The sequence below is a fragment of the Gobio gobio genome (assembly GCF_949357685.1).
Source record: "Gobio gobio genome assembly, chromosome: 19".
Lineage (NCBI taxonomy): Eukaryota > Metazoa > Chordata > Actinopteri > Cypriniformes > Gobionidae > Gobio > Gobio gobio.
This window is the reverse complement of record NC_137112.1, coordinates 21,339,244-21,359,224: the sequence shown is the minus strand read 5'-3', so window position 1 is coordinate 21,359,224 and position 19,981 is coordinate 21,339,244. Positions and strand designations below refer to the sequence as shown.

At 37.7% G+C, this 19,981-nt stretch overlaps 1 protein-coding gene across 2 annotated transcripts in view; it reads left to right on the top strand.

Annotated features, from left to right (window-relative positions):
- Positions 1 to 1,214: 1,214 nt before the first annotated feature.
- Positions 1,215 to 19,981, top strand: part of sgta (small glutamine rich tetratricopeptide repeat co-chaperone alpha) — a 51,506-nt gene continuing 32,739 nt past the window's right edge. Inside the window, exons 1-9 of one of the 2 annotated variants that reach the window (XM_079845271.1) lie at positions 1,215 to 1,782; positions 2,345 to 2,490; positions 2,584 to 2,687; positions 2,780 to 2,870; positions 2,949 to 3,048; positions 7,429 to 7,533; positions 8,596 to 8,737; positions 8,828 to 8,890; positions 8,969 to 9,006. In XM_079845271.1, coding sequence (XP_079701397.1) covers positions 2,391 to 2,490; positions 2,584 to 2,687; positions 2,780 to 2,870; positions 2,949 to 3,048; positions 7,429 to 7,533; positions 8,596 to 8,737; positions 8,828 to 8,890; positions 8,969 to 9,006 — 743 coding nt within the window. In that variant the 5' untranslated portion in view covers positions 1,215 to 1,782; positions 2,345 to 2,390. The remainder of the gene's footprint in view (positions 1,783 to 2,344; positions 2,491 to 2,583; positions 2,688 to 2,779; positions 2,871 to 2,948; positions 3,049 to 7,428; positions 7,534 to 8,595; positions 8,738 to 8,827; positions 8,891 to 8,968; positions 9,007 to 19,981) is intronic. The other variant, XM_079845272.1, reaches the window with a different exon arrangement.

Here is a 19,981-nt window from a genome sequence, read left to right as displayed (position 1 = left end):
TGAATCTAAAATCCTACATTTGTATGGCGTGCATATGCAGAATTCTTTATGAAGTAAACATAAGAATCCATCAATACTACTAAATGTTTATTTTCACACAGAGATCAGTTGAAGTGATAGTTTCTTAACTGCTAAGTTCTTAGTTTCAGTAAACAGAAATGAACCGATCAAACTTCACATACATACCTCTGCTGCTTAGCCATGATCTCTAACTGCGGTCGAACGCTGATGACGTAACATTCAGGTGGGCCCGCCCTCACGCGGTTATGATTGGCCGATTGATGAGCTTAAATCTGATTGGCTAAAGAGTACGACTCCTCTGTGTAGGGAGGATTGCGCTGCCAGGAAAGTCTCAAAAACACACACACACACACATCCAAGGCAATTCACACACGTGAATGACGATTTGCACATTCGCATTACAGGATGAATGTGTACATTTTAAACATTCAAAAGTTTTTGTGCACAGTTGTAAATCTACGAATTGTGTTTTGCATTTGTGAAATGTATTTTATGAATATATTTTATTTTGCGCACGTGAATTGTTTTTTGTGCACGTGAATTTGGTTTCATGCATGTGAAATTGGTTACACATGTGTGCATCTTGTTTTTTGCGTGAATTATTAATGAGTCTATTCTGACTCCATACTTTTACGCCTGGCGTTTTGCGCGTCGGTGTGAACACTCACATTGGCGCCCATTGTTTAGTCCCGAGGCGTTAAACGTCGGCGATAAACGCGTGCGAAAATCGTCCCGGTGTGAACAGGCCTTTAAGAGTGCATTCACACCTTTTCTTTAAACAAACGTTTATCAGGTTCTTGTACACAGTTAAAGCAATGCTTTCAAGAAAACGATGATTAATACATCTTCAGAAGTATGTGTGCTTAATGAAAATGAAATTTTATATCTTTAATATATCAATGGGCTATTTAATATATATTAATGTCTTAAAACCAACAGTTTCCTCGTCGGTTGTTAAATATGTGAAATTTAAATACAATTAACAGCGGTTCAGTTTGTTGTACTTACACTTGAAAACAGCTGCGTCTCCGTCCTCTGACACGTTCGAAAATGATGATTCCCCATGGCCTCGTGGGATATTAAAGTGTCCATCGGATGCACACTTCAGAATCTGGGCGGACGCAGTAGGCCATCCGGGGATTTCTCGCCTATACTGTGTTTTATAAATACTGAGGTTTCGGACATACTACTCCATTCACGTACTGTTTTCTCCTACTATATAGTAGGTATGTAGGCATATTCGGACGCAATTTAAGTACACGCACGTCCGAAACTCGCGAGAATTAGTTCATCCGCCCGGTAATTCTCGCCTACTCTTATATGAATACTGAGGATTCGTACATACTATTCGCTCGCCTACTGCTTTTTACATACTACATAGTAGGGTAGTATGCGGTTTCGAACGCAGCCCTTGAGTGTTCAGGGTGCCATTTGGGCCAGGGCCATACTGCATACTACATTTTTGCGCCACTGACTCTCCATCCGTCTACGCCTACGATTTTACGACACGATTTTAAAAAAAAAAAAAAAATTTTACAAGCATGCTATACTATTTCTTCTGCCGCTTTAATTGCTCAGACTCGTGCATTACAAAGTTATTATAAGTTATTGGCTATCAATGTTTTATCATAAAGTTTGCAAGGGTTGAGCGATAACTCAACATGCGACGTCACGCGCGTTACGGAAGCCTTGCGCGCGCCTCACACAAATGAATCGTCACACTTCTGGGTCTGGCTAGAGATCCTTGAGAAGAGACAACTGGTAAGTGTGAATTAGAGACACATTTAAGATTATGTATAAACAAATAACATCTTGAATGACACTAGAGTAAAAGTCACAGGCTGCTAGCTCGCTTTCAATCCTCATTAAATCCTCTTTTGTTTTGATGTTAAATCACATGAGCGAACTGAAGCTAATGCTAACAGAATTAGCACACGTTGTATAGCCAACCAATAGAAACTGTTCGCATGAGCTAATAGCTAGTGTGTGCTAGAATATTCCGTGGTATAATAACTTCGTTTTGATTCAGCAAATGATTGAGCATATTCAAGGTTTAGCACGTTCACCGCAATGGTTACATATCTGACGCGAAGATCTGAAGTTTGGCTACTATTTATCATTTAAATCAAGTGTTTAGAGTTGATAATTGAGCACGTTTAGTAAAAGGATTAAACCTAGAAAATGTCATTTTAAACCGTTTACTTGTTAGCTCATAATCAACTAAAGCTCTATCATTCTTGTCAAACTGATTTGCAAACATTTATATGTTTAGTTAATAATGTTGTATTTGTTAATTATAACACTTATATTGGTGGTCTCTTAGGTTTGCTTCACAAATTTATTTGGTGAGGTTCAAGCCTCAAGACAGAATGGCTGACACAAAGCGTCTTGCATTCTCCATTATCCAGTTTCTCCATGATCATCTGTCCTCTGGGGGTCTGTCATCAGATGCTCAAGAAAGCTTAGAAGGTAAAACCTTAGTGCTATAATCAGTGCTGGACAGTGGACACTGTTATGTTGTTGGTTTGTAATTACCAGGTCCTAATTTGCCCATTTATCTAGTTGCCATCCAGTGCCTGGAGACAGCATTTGGCATCTCTGTAGAGGACCAAAGCTTAGCAGTCAGTCAGTCTCTGCCAGAGGTATTTGCCTCCGCAACTAAACAGGTAAAAGCTGATCTTGGATGTCATCTAAACCATGTTGTTTTAAAAATGTTTATGTATAGTGCTGATGCTCTCTCATTAACTGTTATATATAGCAGACTGGTGCAACACAAGGTAAGACCAGTTCATCCAGTGATTCACCTTCAGAGGAGCAGTTAGCAGAGGCAGAGCATCTTAAAACAGATGGTAAAAACCATAACAAGAACTTAACACAGTGTTTCATATGGTTGTCTCACTCAAAGTGTGCATGTATGTTTCCTTCAGGCAACAATCAGATGAAGGTAGAGAACTTTAGTGCAGCTGTTGAGTTCTATTCTAAAGCCATCCAGCTTAATCCTCAAAATGCTGTCTACTATTGCAACAGGTACTTGCACAAATTCATTAAGTCATGCTTTTAATGCTTTAGCATTTTCATTATTTTATAGGTGTGTAACGATACACATCATGATTTGTTTGATACACAATACTGATCGTGCAATACTTTAAAGCCAAAAATTCTAAATCATGATAAATGGTTTAACAAGAAACATAGAATTATGTTAGAAGTATATGACTACATAAATTGACTACATAATTTTTATTCAAGTAATTTTAATTTATTAGTAATCATTTATTGGGCTGGGACGGTATGGATTTTTTCTTACCGCGGTTGAAAAGCAAAAAAATCCCGCGGTTCAGCGGTAAACCGCTTTAAACGGCTCCCGCTCGTCTTTCTCGCACAGCCGCACACGCACACACCAGCGCAGGCAATTGAACATAATAAGGAACATGTTTATTGTACATTTATTTTTTCACGTTTAGAACTGAACGTTTAGAATCTGAAAAAAAAGTGCAGGCAAAACGAAATCTAGACTAGGCTATGGTTTACATTCCAGCCTTCATATTTTTTGCTGAGAGAGCAGATCAGATCATGACTGAGATATCTGAAGATGGAACAGCATAAACAAAGACAAACAAACACATTTTTATTTATCTTTATTGATCAGTAATATATATTTATTTGTTTGTTCATGTTTATTTATTTCCCATATTTTTACTTTCAGATTACAGTCGTCGTCATCAAACAATCAAATTTACATATCTCGTGTGGTGTGCGCTTTTGTCTCAGTGGAGCTATTTAACGAAGGCTATTTAATTGAACAAAGTGTCGCTGCTCACACTACCGTGATTGTATATTATTTATATTGCATATTTTTACATATTTATATTAATTTATATATCTCGTGTGCGCTTTTGTCTCAGTGGTTCAAATATTTAACGAAGGCTATTTAATTGAACAAAGTGTCGCACACTACTGTGATTGTAATGCTGGGTACACACCAAAAGATTTTTTACATCTTATAAGATTTTCAAAATGTGATAGACCACAAACATGAGGGCAGATAATCCTAGATTTAACCGTTTTGCTCCTATAGTGTGTGGTGTGCCATGATGTGACAAAGACAGCACACCACACACAAACAGATTTTCAACAAGAGTCCCGACTGTAAACACAGGAAATCTCGCAAAATCTCGCGAGACTTCAGAATAAGCATGGCGGTGATTGGCACAAATATTGATTTCGATCTTGATTCAGTATAAATTCATATAGCCTACTGTACATATAAAGAAAGTTTGCCTTTTTAGCACTATTTTAAACTTTTCTTGGGTTAAATTATGTGCTCGCATTCATTAATATTCACTTGTGTGTGCTTGTATAAGTATCATTAAAAATATTAGGATGAAAGTTATTAACGTTTTAAAATTTCACATTTAAAGAAAGCTAGTGTTTGATCATAAATATGTATTTAAATGCAAAGCCTAAAAATAAGCTCACGCGCCGCCGGGAGATGAGAGCATGTTGCAACTCTGTTTTTCCACGCCTCTGGCTTTAACTTTTATGCCACATTAGCGCCAAAACGCTATATTTATTGTTTGATTTTCGTATTCAATTTTAAAAGCTTAGACTTTCAAGTTTCATATCAAAAGCAGGGTTGAGAGAAAGAGAGAGAGAGACGCATGAGTGACAGAGAGATGGAGAGAGAGCAGGGAAAGGAAATGAACGAATACGCTGTGTGTTTTAAATAGCTTTAAAAAGTTAATGAATAACACCGCGCAATGTGTGGCGGCCGGTTGATTCTGTGGCGCACCGCCACTAATTAGTCTATGTGTGGGAAACACTGATGTCACAGAGTGAGCTAGAGGTGAGTAATGGTAAAAAAATCACACTGCTTTTTATAATTGTTGTTTTCAGGTGTCAACTGGAAAATATATATTATTCTCTTTGAAATTGCCTTATTAAATAAACTTTAAATAGTTGTTTTTATAGTCAGAGTTTCTTACAGTTCATGACTATTTCATCTCTCAGTGTGCTTTCGGATTGAATATTATTTCGTTTCACGTGAGTGTGCGCGCTTTTGTCCTCGGGGTTCCCCCCACACATCAGGATTTCTGATCGTAAATATTCAACATGTTGAATATTTACGATTCACGATCGAGACGGCTCCGAAGTTCTTCCGAGCAGGTTCGGACACTCTTAACACCCTTCACACCACAGGAAAATCTGATAAGATAATCTTTAGAACCATCAAGATAATCGGGACATAGCTAGGATTGTCGGAAGGGGGGAAATCGGCCCAAAATCAGCCCGATTATCTTTTGGTGTGTACCCAGCATAAGCCTGCCAGACAGATATCTTTTTCGATAGCCTTTTAATGAAATTGGAATTTCAGAATCACATGCAATAGATTATTTATTGAAAATATTGAATGAAATTTCGCAGGCCCAGCTTATTTGTAGTCAATCTTTCCTAAACAGTGTTGGAAGAGAGTTAAAACTTACCAGTACTAAGGAGTGCTGAGGCAGGTCCAGCTCACTTTGTTCTTTCTAAAGCTGTTGTTTTTTTTTGCCAGCTATGGGAGAAAGCGGTCACCAGCGTTCGACACAAACCCATGGCCTGGGCGGTGCGTTCTTTTTATGCTTTCAGTACTTCTATCTACTAGGGGTGGTTAATCTGTCTGATTTCCCGATTCGATTACGATTATTGAAGTCCCGATTCGATTACAGTCGATTTTCGATTATTAACGATTCTCGATTAGCGATTATTGATTTTCCATTTCACAACAGTAAACGAAAATACACTACAAAGTGATTGCAGTATAAAAAAAAAGTCAGCTACTGAATTACTTAACTCTTTTATTGAGTAACAACAACTCAAAGCACTTGTCGTGTAGTGTCGTGTAGTTACACAGAAATGAATACATCACATTGTGTTGTGACTCATCAAGTTGAACTAAACAATAACAAATAAATGAAAGCCTTATTTCCTTTAGGAAGTAGATCAGAACCAACATACTGTAGAAATTGGACAATTTTCTTCTAGGAAAACAACGTGTTCAGGTGGAGGAAGACTGCAGGTTGCAGTCGAAACATGTCAAGGTAAAGAAGTTTTCTCCACCTAAACACCTTGTCTTTCTAGAAGAAAATTGTCCAATTTAATCATTAAGAAGACAAAATGAACATTTTTGAACAACTTACTGTAGCTTCAGCTTATATACTGTACTGTAGAACACAGTGACAAAATGTCAAGAGTGATGGATGCGGTGCGCGCGTGAGGGGGCGGGAGCGCGTGGACCGCTCGAGCTCCTCACGTTCGTTTCCTGACGTGAGAAAGACAAAAGGGGAAAAAAAACGACAGAAGAAAAACGGGTTCGTGTCGGAGGAGTGTCGAGGCCGGTTCGGTTCCGTGAGCGGGAGCCGCGGGTCGGTGCAGCGGAGCGGCGGTGTGTTTCCAGCATCAGTCCGGCTGTGTGTGTGTGTGTGATCCGCTCATCGCGTCCTCAGGATCGCCTTTATTCCCGCAAATGTGCGCGTCGATGTGTGTCGCGCTCGCTCATCTGAAGCGCTCATAAATCTGTGGATTGAAGGCGTTTATTCGGTGTTTGTGCGCGAATCTGAGCCGTGCTAACGCGCTAATGCTAATGTGCCTGAGCTCCAGAGGAGGCGAGGCGGGAGGATTTCTAGAGTGTTCCCTTAGAATCATCTCAGCATTAACGACAGATTTACATTCATCTAATGAACACACACACACACGGTGGTAGTGTCAGGTTTAGATAAATAAAAAAATCGATTTTTGAAAATTTAATTATCGATTCATACTCGTCCATAAAATACTCGCGATTAATCGATAATCGATTTTTTTTTTCACCACCCCTACTATCTACCTACCTGCTATTGTGGGCTGCGCAACCACGTGAGAGAATTGTGTTAAGCACGTGCAATTAAAATCTGAGGTCCTGCTTATGCGCCTGTATTTTATGCTTTAGTAAAATTAAATTCAAATGATAGGCTACAAGACATTACACAGGTACTCTCGCATATAGGCCTAATTGTCAATACAAATGGAATGTTATAATGGAACATTGCGCTCCCCAACTCGCAAAAGGTCGGATTTGCTCCATCGTTTGATGAAGTTTTGTTTAGAAAACCTTGAATCCATATAAGACACACGTCATTAGACACAATCCATGTAATTAGAATCAATGAATCCATGGAATTAGACACAACGTGCACACATGTGCAGGGCAAAGTTTTTTTTTTTGCGGTGATGGCGGTGACGATCTCAGACCCGTGGTAGGCGTCCCAGCCCTAATCATTTAGAAACGCTGAAGTGTTCAAATGTGTGAGCTGGGTTTACCGTATTTGATGCTAAATTAATATTTGATAGTATTTATACTTTTTTTTTATTATATTTTATTACTTTTAGAGCTGCAGCTTACAGCAAACTGGGGAACTACGCTGGAGCTGTTCAAGACTGTGAACGTGCCATTGGAATCGATCCGAACTACAGTAAAGCATATGGACGGATGGGGTAATTTAATTTTTTCCTGTTAAAATGTACAGTGCATTTTTGCACCTTTTTTAGAGAAATTATTTAAGGTCAATTGATGCATTTAGTTTTATGTTAATGTCACATCGATGGAAATTAATTTCTTCGCACCTCTTTTTCCAAAAAATGTAAGGTCATAACATTTTAAATCGTAGAAGAAAAACAATTATGATACAGTGTAATGTGATTGATTAAACTTCAGAAGGTTATGATTTATTAAATATGACCACTGCACATTTTAAAGTCACCATGAAATCAAATTTGAAAGTTCTTATTACTGCAGTATTTATTATAAATGATTTATCCATGTACATCATTATTATTATTTTTTAATTCATGTGCCCATGTAATACTAAATCAAAATATTTCAGGATTTATAGTCAGTTTTATGACTGTCATTCTCTTCAAATGCTATTGAAGTTTGAAACGTGTATAACGTTACCAATGTTGTATGTAACTTTAGAGACGGTCCCTAAATTTGCCAGTGTTATGCCAGTCATATCACATGCGCTGTGGCTCTGCTGTGTTTGTTTGAAACTATTTTCGCTGCTGAATTAGAACAAAATCTCCTGCTTACATCCCACGTTTATCTCTGCTTTGAGTGTAGATTTCAGTGAGTGAGTAATGGAGGATTCATAATGGAGAATCCTCCATTATGCATAAAATATATTTTTCTAGTTATAATTGGTATTTAAAAAAAAAAAAAAACTGTATCTAGCATTTATTTCAATGTGGCTTCTCTCTGGGCCACCCCGTCACAGGAAGGAAAGCCTAAGAACATTATTAAGCAATTCATTTTTAATACTCTTGGCACAATAGTATGTCATCTGTCTTTCTATAAATGCATTATTATTGTGTCAGTAATATATTGGTACATAAACAAATTTCAGTTGACTGAATTGGTTTGTTCTAAATGGTATTCATTTTATTTGTGCAGGTTATAAAACAGATCTTAAGCCTTCAATAAAAAAAAAACCTGCAGATATTCTGATATTGAGGGATGTTGATGTGGCATTTACTTTTTATGTTTTGCCTAAAAACAAGGCTTGCTCTTGCAAGTTTGAACAAATACTCAGAGGCTGTGAGCTACTACAAGAAAGCACTGGAGCTGGACCCTGACAATGACACCTACAAAGTCAACCTGCAAATAGCAGAACAGAAGATGAAGGAAACGGAGTCCAATCCAGTGAGTCCACAGAACCTCTCTGATAACAGGCAGTTTTTGTCACTTTGTGTAAAATAAAGAAGCTTAAGGTCATGTGTTTATCTTTGATAGGCAGGGGGTTTGGGTGGAGTCGACCTGGCTGGTTTGCTGAGTAACCCTGGCTTTATGAACATGGTGAGTAGAAATATATCTTAAATGCTCATCATTAATGCTCACTTATGCTCCTCACTAACTCATTGTCATTCTCTTTAGGCATCTAATTTAATGAACAACCCACAAGTGCAACAACTGTGAGTAGACAACTTAAAGCACAGCATGACTGCATGTTATGTCATCTGCAGCTTTAAATGCTGGTCTCTCTTAAAGTCGGGTGGATTCTTATTTGGCTGTCAATGATTTTATCGTTCATCAGCTGAAAGAAATGTTCTGAAAGTTGATGTAATTTTCCTCTATAAACTAGAGTTTGATAAATGTTTCATATAATGTTTATGTGGCAAAATCGGAATGAAACCACACCACACAGACCATTTATCCACTCGGATCATTGAAAGCTGATAGACGATATATTGGCCTATAAATCTAAATCCAAATTTTGATAGACTTTGAGAGCCTGATTACAAGAACAAAAGACTCACTATTAAAAGCTATGTAACCTTATTGGTAATAGGGATGAAACGGTATGGAAATTTCACATCATGATTATAGGGACCCAAATTATCACGGTTATCAATATTATCACGGTTTTCTTCAAATGAGATGAAAGTGTTCAAAAAGAACAAATGCACACTTAAAACATTTCAACAAGTTTTATATTTGAAAATCAACAAACAACAAATAAATCAAGCAGCTCTATGCACTTTTTTTTTTAAGCTAGATTCTATTGTGGGATTTTCTTCCATATAATGGCCGTCATCAATAGCAACGCATAACGCATAAATAATATATCTAATTAAATATAATCTCTAATATTATCTCTGTAAATATATTCTCAATCAATATTCTCATCAGTGTTGACACATTTAAATCTAACATATTTTGTGTAAGAGCCCAAACAGTATCCTAGTGAAATAATGCATATCCACATTTTCATTTGATTTGACAGTTTATTTTATTAAATATCAAAAATCCAAAAGGTGTGCATCATACCTGACACCTACAGTTGATGAACACTTTACAGCTGGTTTTATGACTGCAAGTCATTCTCTTCAAATGCTATTGAAGTTAGAAACATGTATACCAATCTTGTATGTAACTTTAGAGACGGTCCATTCTAAATTGAATGGATCTCGAACGTAAAGCCAACTTTATGCCAGTCATATCAGATGTGCTGTGGTTCAGCTGTGTTTGTTTGAAACGCTGCTGAAATAGAACAAAAACAGTCAACCGCTGTATGACAAATGAATCTCCTGCGGACATCGCCCGTTCATCTCCGCTTTGAGTGCAGATTTCAGTGAGAGCCGCTCTGAACAAAACTCTGGCTAATCTGAACGCCTCTGATTATTAGAAACTAGGGATGAAACGATTACCGGTTTCACGATAAACCACGATAAATTTAGTGACGGTTAGTAATATCGTATAAAATTAAATAATCATTAAAACCGCGTGTGATTATCACGATTGTGAAAACTTGCGGTAAATCTTGTCCAGTCAGTGTCAGTCTGACGCAGGCGCAGTGCTGTTTTTTTGAATGAGAAGAAATGGCAGAAGGCAGTGACAGCGCCGGGAGATTTTTCAGACTTCTAAAAGGACCAAATCTGAGGTGTGGTCAAATTTTGGCTTTTACAAAAGTCCTGAGGGAAACTTAATCGAAGATGGTCACCCTGTCTGCAGAACATGCCAGAAGAAAGCCGATGTAATAGGGAAAACACTTCAAAACTACGAACTCAAGGCAAGTGGACTTTGACCTCAATACTAAAACTACGTCTGGGAAATAATAACGTAAAGCGAACAAACAAATTCAGACATGACTAGGGTGACATTTAAGGGATAATAATCAGGGCTTGACATTAACAACCGCCATTTGCGTGTGTAACGTTATTTCGGCTGCACACTATAGCCATTTTGGCTACTTATTATAGTCTTCTCAAAAGCCATCTGTTATAATTGCATTGCGCATTATAACCACTCACACGTGTTTCTATTGAGTTTATGAATGCAATGTCTCATAATCAGAGGCGTTCAGATTAGCCAGAGTTTTTTTCAGGGCGCGCACCGCTCTCACTCACTGAAATCTACACTCAAAGCAGAGATAAACGTGGGATGTATGCAGGAGATTTTGTTCTAATTCAGCAGCAAAAATAGTTTCAAACAAACACAGCAGAGCCACAGCGCATCTGATATGACTGGCATAACACTGGCGAATTTAGGGACCGTCTCTAAAGTTACATACAACATTGGTAACGTTATACACGTTTCAAACTTCAATAGCATTTGAAGAGAATGACAGTCATAAAACTGACTGTAAAGTGATCATCTAGGTGTCAGGTAGGATGCACACATTTTGATTAGGGATGCACCGAATCCAGGGTTCGGGTTCGGATTCGGCCGAATATTGGGCTTTTTGACTGGGTTCGGTTTCTGCCGAACCTCAGAATTTTTTTCCACCGAACCCGAACCCTAGGCTTGCACTATGCGCGCCCCGCTGGTCGAACGTAATGACGCCGCTGTTGAAAGTGAAAATGGAACTCATGAACAGAAAACGTGGCAGTATACTTTAAGTCAAAAGAAGGCGATTCAAGTTGAGCTACGCGTTCAATTTGCAATGCCGATTTGTCTCGTGATGACAAGGACCCTAAACAACAGCCGCTGTTATAACATTTGCATATGAAACATCCGAGAGAATACGAGTTGTGCATGAAGGAATCTACAGACAGCAGCCAAAATGTATTTTATTTTACCTTGCAAAAAGCCTATATAGATCTATAGATCAGATAAAATATAAATAAAATTAATAAAATAGGCCTACACTAAATATTTTTCACTTAAATAATTACCAAATTAAGATGACAAAACGAAAATACACTGAATCCGTAAGCTTTGAAGAACCGGAATTAGGTAAATAGGTAGATATACTAGGCTATATATCTTTACATATACTATTCTCTTAAAACCATCATTTTGTTATTTTTATTAACCCAAATAATGATTCATCCGCTAGGTTGCACGGGAGGGGGAAAAAATAGGTTCCTTCCACTTAAGAGTTGAGCTCTTTTTATTTTAATATATCTCTTTACATAAATACTATTTTCTACTTTAAAAAAATAACTTCGTTATTTTACTAACCCAGTGTTTTGTATGTGAATGCTGTTTCACGTGAATAATACCACAGGGGTGAAACACAAAGCTTTGTTTAGCCTAGAAAGGAAATAATGATCAGAGAGCTCTTTTTAATTCTGTTTTGCGATCTGTATCTGGTCACTCAATTTTCCGTGAATTTGAACAATAGGCCTAGTCCATTTTATCCCAATGGACATGGACATCTCGTTTCTTTTCCCAAATCTTCACTTGCGTCGCACCCATGTTCGCAGGGGATTATAAACGTTTCTTCCTTTCGTTTGCTTATAATTAAGTCTATTATAACTTCACATCCTTTACTGTGGGAAAGTATAAAAAACACTGTAAGACGAATAGCCTTTTACTTCAAATTTTATTTAACACAGTTTGTTCTTGTTATTAAACTTGGTAAGGCGCGTCAAGTTTGGTTTATTTGAATAGCGCTTTTCACACACACACACGCCGGTGATTTTAGTTTCGTTTTCTCTGGCAGTGAATAATCAAACATTGTCTAAATGTCTTGACCCTGTGGAAAATAAAATCCACTCTTCAGACCTTTTACAACAAGTGTTGCTTTGCAACATCAGTAGAACATATGATGACAAAGATATTCGAGAAGGTGTCTATTCAGTGTCCCATTCCTCTCAAAGCGCAGAGCGGTATATGACACATCTTTGCGGGGAAATAGTATGAATCAAATATTTTTCTAACTAATATTTAATTTTCATATATTCTTGAGGTTACCATTATTTACTGATAATCGTTTAGATGTTTTATAGGCTGTAGTGTGTTGTTTCACTGACGGAAGTGCTAAAATAAACACGCATGCTTATGGATGTTTCAGCCTCAAATGATTTCAAAATGTAGGCTATATATCTGGCATAGACTACAGTATTTAAAATAGCATATATGCATTAGTTACATTCTCAATTTAATTTACAGAGCAATCCCTGCTAAGTTTTTAGTTTAACTAACACGCTGTCAGACTCGCAACGGGGGCGTGGCATCATCACGATGGTGGCGCTCCATCTTGATGTCGGCACAACCCTAGCGCGCGCCTCCTGCGCTCTCCGTTGGGTTGTTCTTTGAAACAACAGAGGACGACTCGGGGTAATTTTTCTATAAACCATCATGAAATAGCGTCGAGAAGAACATACACGACAATGTTTACTTTAGTAAACTTGACCAAAACAGTTAATGGCATCCCTACTGCTGTGGACGTTGTTAACTTCATTAATGTGTTTACTTTGATAATGGACTGCGGATGGGAGTAGGATTCGGTATTCGGATTCGGATTCGGCCGAATCTTGACCAGTGGATTCGGTATTCGGCCGAACCCCAAAAATCTGGATTCGGTGCATCCCTAATTTTGATATTTAATGAAATAAACTGTCAAATCATATGGAAATATGGATATGCATTATTTCACTAGGATACTGTTTGGGCTCTTACACAAAATGCTAGATTTAAATGCATCATTGCTGAACACTAGGGATGCACCGAAATTAAAATTCTTGGCCGAAACCGAAAACAGAAAAAGAGGAAACCAAGGCCGAAAACCGAAACACCGAAATAAATTATGCCAATTATTAGTACCATTGCATTTATGGCTATGACTGTGTACTAACTTTACTAAAATCAAGGCATTGCAAATGCCTAAATTAATATTAAAGTTTCAAAGAATAAATCAATTACAAAGTATGCCAATATTTATTTAGCACATTGCAACAATGCACAGTATAAAATAAAATTCAAACTAAAATGTTTAACTTCTAAATTTAATTATAAAATATTTTTTTATCCAATTCGTTGTTGAAATATAATAATTTGTGTCTGTCATTTTCATGACAGGTTTATTTAAACATACATGAAATAATCAAGATATCATTAACAGGTTAAGTAGAATATAATGAATATAACGGCTAATATAGGTAATATATTTAGTGAAAGAGTTGATTTCTCAAGTGAACTAACAGCTGTGGACACTAAATGACTGCCTGAGGTAAATGTGATGCTCTTACATGACTGTGTGTTTAGTTTAGCCGCAGTTATAGTGAGGTCTTTCCGCCGTTGAAACACTGACTGAGCGATTACACCACATATGATACATGACAGTAAGTTGTGTCCTCAATGTTCATTCATTATTCTTAAGGAAGAGATGATCGATCGCGTTCACAGATGATCACGTTCACACGCGCGCGCGCGCCGCCGCTTGAACTGTGATGTGATCAGTGATGCCACATTAAAGAGCGCCAAAACGGCTTTTATCGTTTGAATTTCGTGATCCATGTTGATCGATGTTGGTGTGGGAACTCGGATTGAAGTGTGTTCCGCGCTTAAAACATGCCCACTGTTAAAGATTGCATTCACAGTGAAGTCTGGTCCTCTTCTCATCGAGAACATGAGCTGTTGCACTGAACAGCTCTCACTAAAGAGTAGCTCTTTCACTAGCTCTCACTCTCAGTTACTTTCGCTGTCAGTGATTGTGCATGGAGCAGACGTGGGTGTTTCTCAGATATACTGAAACACGTCCACACCGCTGACATGTTGCTTCAGACAAGCACGTGCAGGTCGCGGTTTCTGTTTGCGTCATCACAACATTTCGGCCATATTGTTTCGGTGATAAAAGTCTTTCGGCCGAAAACCGAAAATGCACTTTTGGGCCATTTTTGGCCGAAAATTTTCGGTGGCCGAATATTCGGTGCATCCCTACTGAACACTGATGAGAATATATTTACAGAGATAATATTAGAGATTATATTTACGACAAATTTATGCGTTGCTATTGACGAAGGCCATTAAAAGGAAGGAAATCCCACAGAATAGAATCTAGCTTAAAGTGCATAGAGCTGCTTTAGTTATTTGTTGTTTGTTGATTTTCAAATATAAAATTTGTTGAAATGTTTTAAGTGTGTGCATCTGTTCTTTTTGAACACTTTCATCTAATTTGAACAAAACCGTGATAATATTGTTAACCGTGATAATTTGGGTCACTATAATCGTAATGTGAAATTTCCATACCGTTTCATCCCTATACACGTGTGTTTGGTTATAATGCGCAATGTGATTATAACAGATGGCTTTTGAGAAGAATAAGTTCAACCGCCAAAGTGGCTAGTGTGAGTGGTAGTTTTGGTATTGAGGTCAAAGTCCAAGTTTGCCTTGCGTTCGCAGATTTGACACGTTTCCCCCTATTACAGCGACTTACAGCATGTTCTGCAGACAGGGTGACCATCTTCGATAAATTTTCCTTAGGACTTTTGTAAAAGCCAAAATATGACCACACCTCGGATTTGGTCCTTTTAGAAGGCTGAACAATCCCCTCAGTGCTGTCACTGCTGTCTGACATTTCTTCTCATTCAAAAAACAACGTTGCACGTTACCGCGAGTTTTCAAAATCGTGATAATCATGCGCGGTTTTAATGATAATTAATTTTTAAACGATATTACTAACCGTCAGTACATTTTATCGTGGTTTATTGTGAAACCGGTAATAGTTCCATCCCTAATTGCTAATTTGTTATCGCCTAACAAAAAATAAAATACTTATAAGGTAATGCAAACAGGTTGTTGGACAACATATACTTAATCATATAAAGAAACAAAATGCATGTGCCATGGTTAAATAAAATAGCCTCTGCACAGACAATAAGGAAATTATCTTAATCAAAATATATTGTTAAAGAAAATAATACGGGAACAATAAAAGTGCTCGTTATTTATAATGCATCAAATGTTTTTGAAAAAAAGGGCTAACGACTATTTTTATATTGATTAATCTATCGACTAATTTATCGATTAATCTATAGACTAATTTATCACAATTTTACTTAAAAACTTTGTTAACATTTAGTGGTGTACTATAAAAAAGTATAAATGTAAACAAGCCCTTGACAAAATTTAAAACAAAAAATGTAAAAAGGTACAAATTTGTAAAGCAGCATAACAAAAAAAAAGAGAACATCAGCAAATACTTATTATATAGAAGTGTTGTCACAATATCAAAATTATGACTTCGATACGATACCAGACTAAAATACCTTGATACCGATACTGAATCAATACCATGGCAAAAAACAGTAAAAGTAATTTAATCATAATATGATCGAACTTACTATTCATTGTTTGAGCAATTTTTTAAAACCCCTAAAACTCACTTGCCCAGCAGGTTCCTGCCCTGCTTTTTGACCATTCCCCCATCTTTATTTAAAAATAATAATATAATAATAACTATACATGCCAGTGTGAACATCCTTACAGAGATGTTGGCAACTATCACCTTATTATCAATCATGTTAACACTAACCACTATTCTGAACAGGTTGGGATGACCGAAATCTTATTTCATGATACGAGTAATTTAATATTTTATAAAATGTAATTTCATAATAACAATATAGATATTTCATTTAATTGTATATATTTTTTTTTAAATAAGCCAAAATGTAAATTACAAATAACATGACAAAAACAGTGCTTTATTTTCAGCTACAGTAGCTCTAATTAACAGCAGAGGTGTCAAGTAACTAAGTACAAATACTTCGTTACCTTACTTAAGTAGAAATTTTGGGTATCTATACTTTACTGGAGTAATTATTTTTCAGCCTACTTTTTACTTCTACTCCTTACATTTTCAAGCAATTATCTGTACTTTCTACTCCTATTTTAATAATAGCCTCGTTATTTCGGCATGTTTTCATTCCGGCTTGTCGTCAAAAAAAAAAAAAACTATCCAGATAAAATCGCGCCATCCGGATAGAGTGAATTTGATTGTGGTTGGATGAGAAGGATAAACACAAACCATTCCGACACCCTATTGGGTTGTAGGCGATCAATCACGCCTGCACCTGCACAAATCACACACCATGCTGCCAGATAGGGCGGGTTCTCGCCGAGGAGCACGCACTTTCAGCCAATCAGCGATCAGCAGGCAGACGTGCTCAGCCTCATTCATGACTTTAGCCGGGTTTTTAGCGCAATAACTCGTAGCTGTATATTCCAGTGATCGCTATGACAGGGGCATAAATATACAGTAAGTTGTATCTACAGTAAAGAGTGGGAAAGTGACTCAACTCTCAAACGTGAATTACACCTGTGACTCGAACAGTGTTGTGCCAGTTCACAGCTTTTCTGAACTAGTTCAAGTTCAGTTCATACATGCTCAAAGTGAACAGTTCACGTTCAAAGTTCACAATTTTAATTCTGAACTAGTTCAAAGTTCAGTTCATTTTACTTTTTTCGTGAGATATTCAAATAAATACTTTTTTTCACACTACGAGCTAGAAATCACTATACGTTCTTTGAAGCTGCTCATTGTAGACATTTGCTCATGACACTGCAATTGTGGGTTTCTTACCAGGTGATGAAACTTGCAGCAGTACAGACAAGGTAGACCAGTTCTATACTTAGTGCAATGAAATCTACCAGCATTTAATTAAAAAAAGAATATATAATATGAAATATGTAGCCTATATATTATTTGATATATATGATATTATATATACATATGTGTGTGTATGAAATTAGCAAAACTCTTGAATGAAGGTAATGAAGGCAAAACTCAAAGGCACAAAAAACTTTATTTTGTCTTGGTTTGCAAGAGTGTAAAATTGTTTTAAATGTTCATAAGGAGAATCGGTGTCCGTCTCCGTGCCATCACTTCCACTAGCCATTTTTTTTAAATTGCAGCGCTTTCTCTCACTCTCGTCTTTGGTCTGTCTCTCTCTCTCTCTCGCTCCTCTAGCCCTCCGCGCTCTCGTCGTTGCCTGCTACGCGGCGTTGCTATGCCTACCCCGCTCTGCTGCAATTCATCACGGGTAACGTTGTGCGGAAGCCAGTATGCTTTTCAACTATTCCCAGCCGGACACTACGTTGCCCGCAATGCATTGCGCACACAATGTCAAAACTATTTCTGTCTGGTGATACATGATTTAAGCGGCACCAGCGAGAATACAGGAGGGAGGAACTTTCTCTCGTTGCGTTTCAAAAGAGAAAACAGATGTCACTCAGTTTTCAATGGAAAACAAATTCCAACGTTCATTTACAGTGATGTCTGCCGTTCATGACACATAATGTGAACTAATTCACGTTCAAGTTCTTTATTAAAAAAATGTGTTGCGTTCAGTTCAACGTTCACGAAAAAATGAGCGTGTTCAATGAACGCGTTCTTTTGAACTCGTTCACGCACAACACTGGACTCGAAGACTCTTTATAAATATAACCATGACTCCTGTCCATCGTCATATACACACTCTGGACATCTGCAACTTGCAACCCTGACAGATGCTGAAAGGTTTAAATCAACGATTAATCCGTTTGGACTGTGCTAAGTGCATGTGCCATGTACTTCACGAAAGACGTACTGTAGTTTTGTCAAAGCAGTGCAACACAATGGTAAACGCTTTGTTGTTATTTTTTGTTGGCGGATTTATGTTCAATGAATTACGCATTTTGACAGTGGTGTGTGCATTAACGTGTGAAATGCCTGTTAATTACATTGCTTTTTCCAATCTCTATATTGGGCACTTTTTGCACGTAAATTGGCTTCTTCTTCTGGCTTATTGTTGACATTGTGTTTTTCTGAGGGATTGCCGTTTAGACAGTTTCTACCTGGACATAATATAGTCATATTTGATCCGTTTTACTGGGAAATAGATTTTTTTTTAAAGGGTAACTAAACCCCTGCTCAGAGCTTAACTCCACCCACTGGCAATTTTCAAAAAATGCTGGAAAAGTGGGCAGAGCCCGGCGGACACAGAGGGGACGAACCGAGGGCGGGGCTGAGCGGAGGGCGTGCACCTGAGACCCGCAGTGACAGATTGACTGACAGCTGTCAGATCGCGAGTCGCAAAGATGGAGAATGACTGGAGTGACGCCAGCTTTGCAACAGAGCGGTCATTTCTCTTACCTTCACCTGAAGTGGAGGAGGGTGGATTGTCTGTAACAGACACAAACCCGGAGCCTTATCAATGCGAGCCGCTGCTCAAACTGCGTTAAATCCCGATGCCGACGATGCTAGTGAAGCAGCCGCGCAAGAGAACTGACCTAATCTATCTGCGTCCGCGGCAACCACTTACGTGTCAGGGTTTGAAAGCGCGTCTCATGTATGAAAATGATCTGTACACATGACGGGCGGCAATAATATCGCAAGAAAAGCCTGACGTGTACTGACAACTGCATTATTTAACCGTATTTTCTTCAATACAATGTTAAAGCAAGTGTCAAGTGAGTTTCATTCATAATGTTTACTTCATGTAACATGACAGTTCATACTGGAGTGAAGCCGTTCTCATCGTGTGATTGGGGGAAACATTTCTGAGGGCGTGGTGAGCTCGTGCCAGGGGCGCGGATAGTGAGCCGTTGGAGGTACCATCCTACGTCACGATGTACCACAACGTCCAATAGGAAAATTCAACTGCAGTAGCCACCGTTCAACCTTAAGAGGGCAGCACTTTGGCGGTTTTACACCATATTTTATAGAATTAAAACACTTTATACTCAAATGTCAAAACATTTACTCAAATCAATGAACAGCATTAATAAAGCCCCAGTATTACAGATCATTAACTAAAAAAAGTTGGTTTAGGGTTTAGTTACCCTTTAATCATCAATGTTATGTTTTAAGGAGATAAAATGATAACTTACTTATCAACATTGATTGGTATGGCAATAAAATAATATCACATTATTTTGGCAGTTAAAGTTTTGGGATTTTTCTTGGAGTGACTAGTTGCCTATAAGTATTGTAAAGATGCAAAAAGTCAAAATTCAGTGGCATGTTATCAATAACCATTTTTTGAATATAAATGTACATTTGGTGAGTTTTTGGGCTGGAAATCGTCAACCCAATCTGGCCACACTGATCACACATTCAAAAAATGGTTATTGATAACATGCCTCTGAATTTTGACTGTTTGCTCAGTACACATGTGGTTCTTTAATGTATTTGCATTGTCCTAAAGTGCGTTGATTTTCAATGGGAATATATGCAGC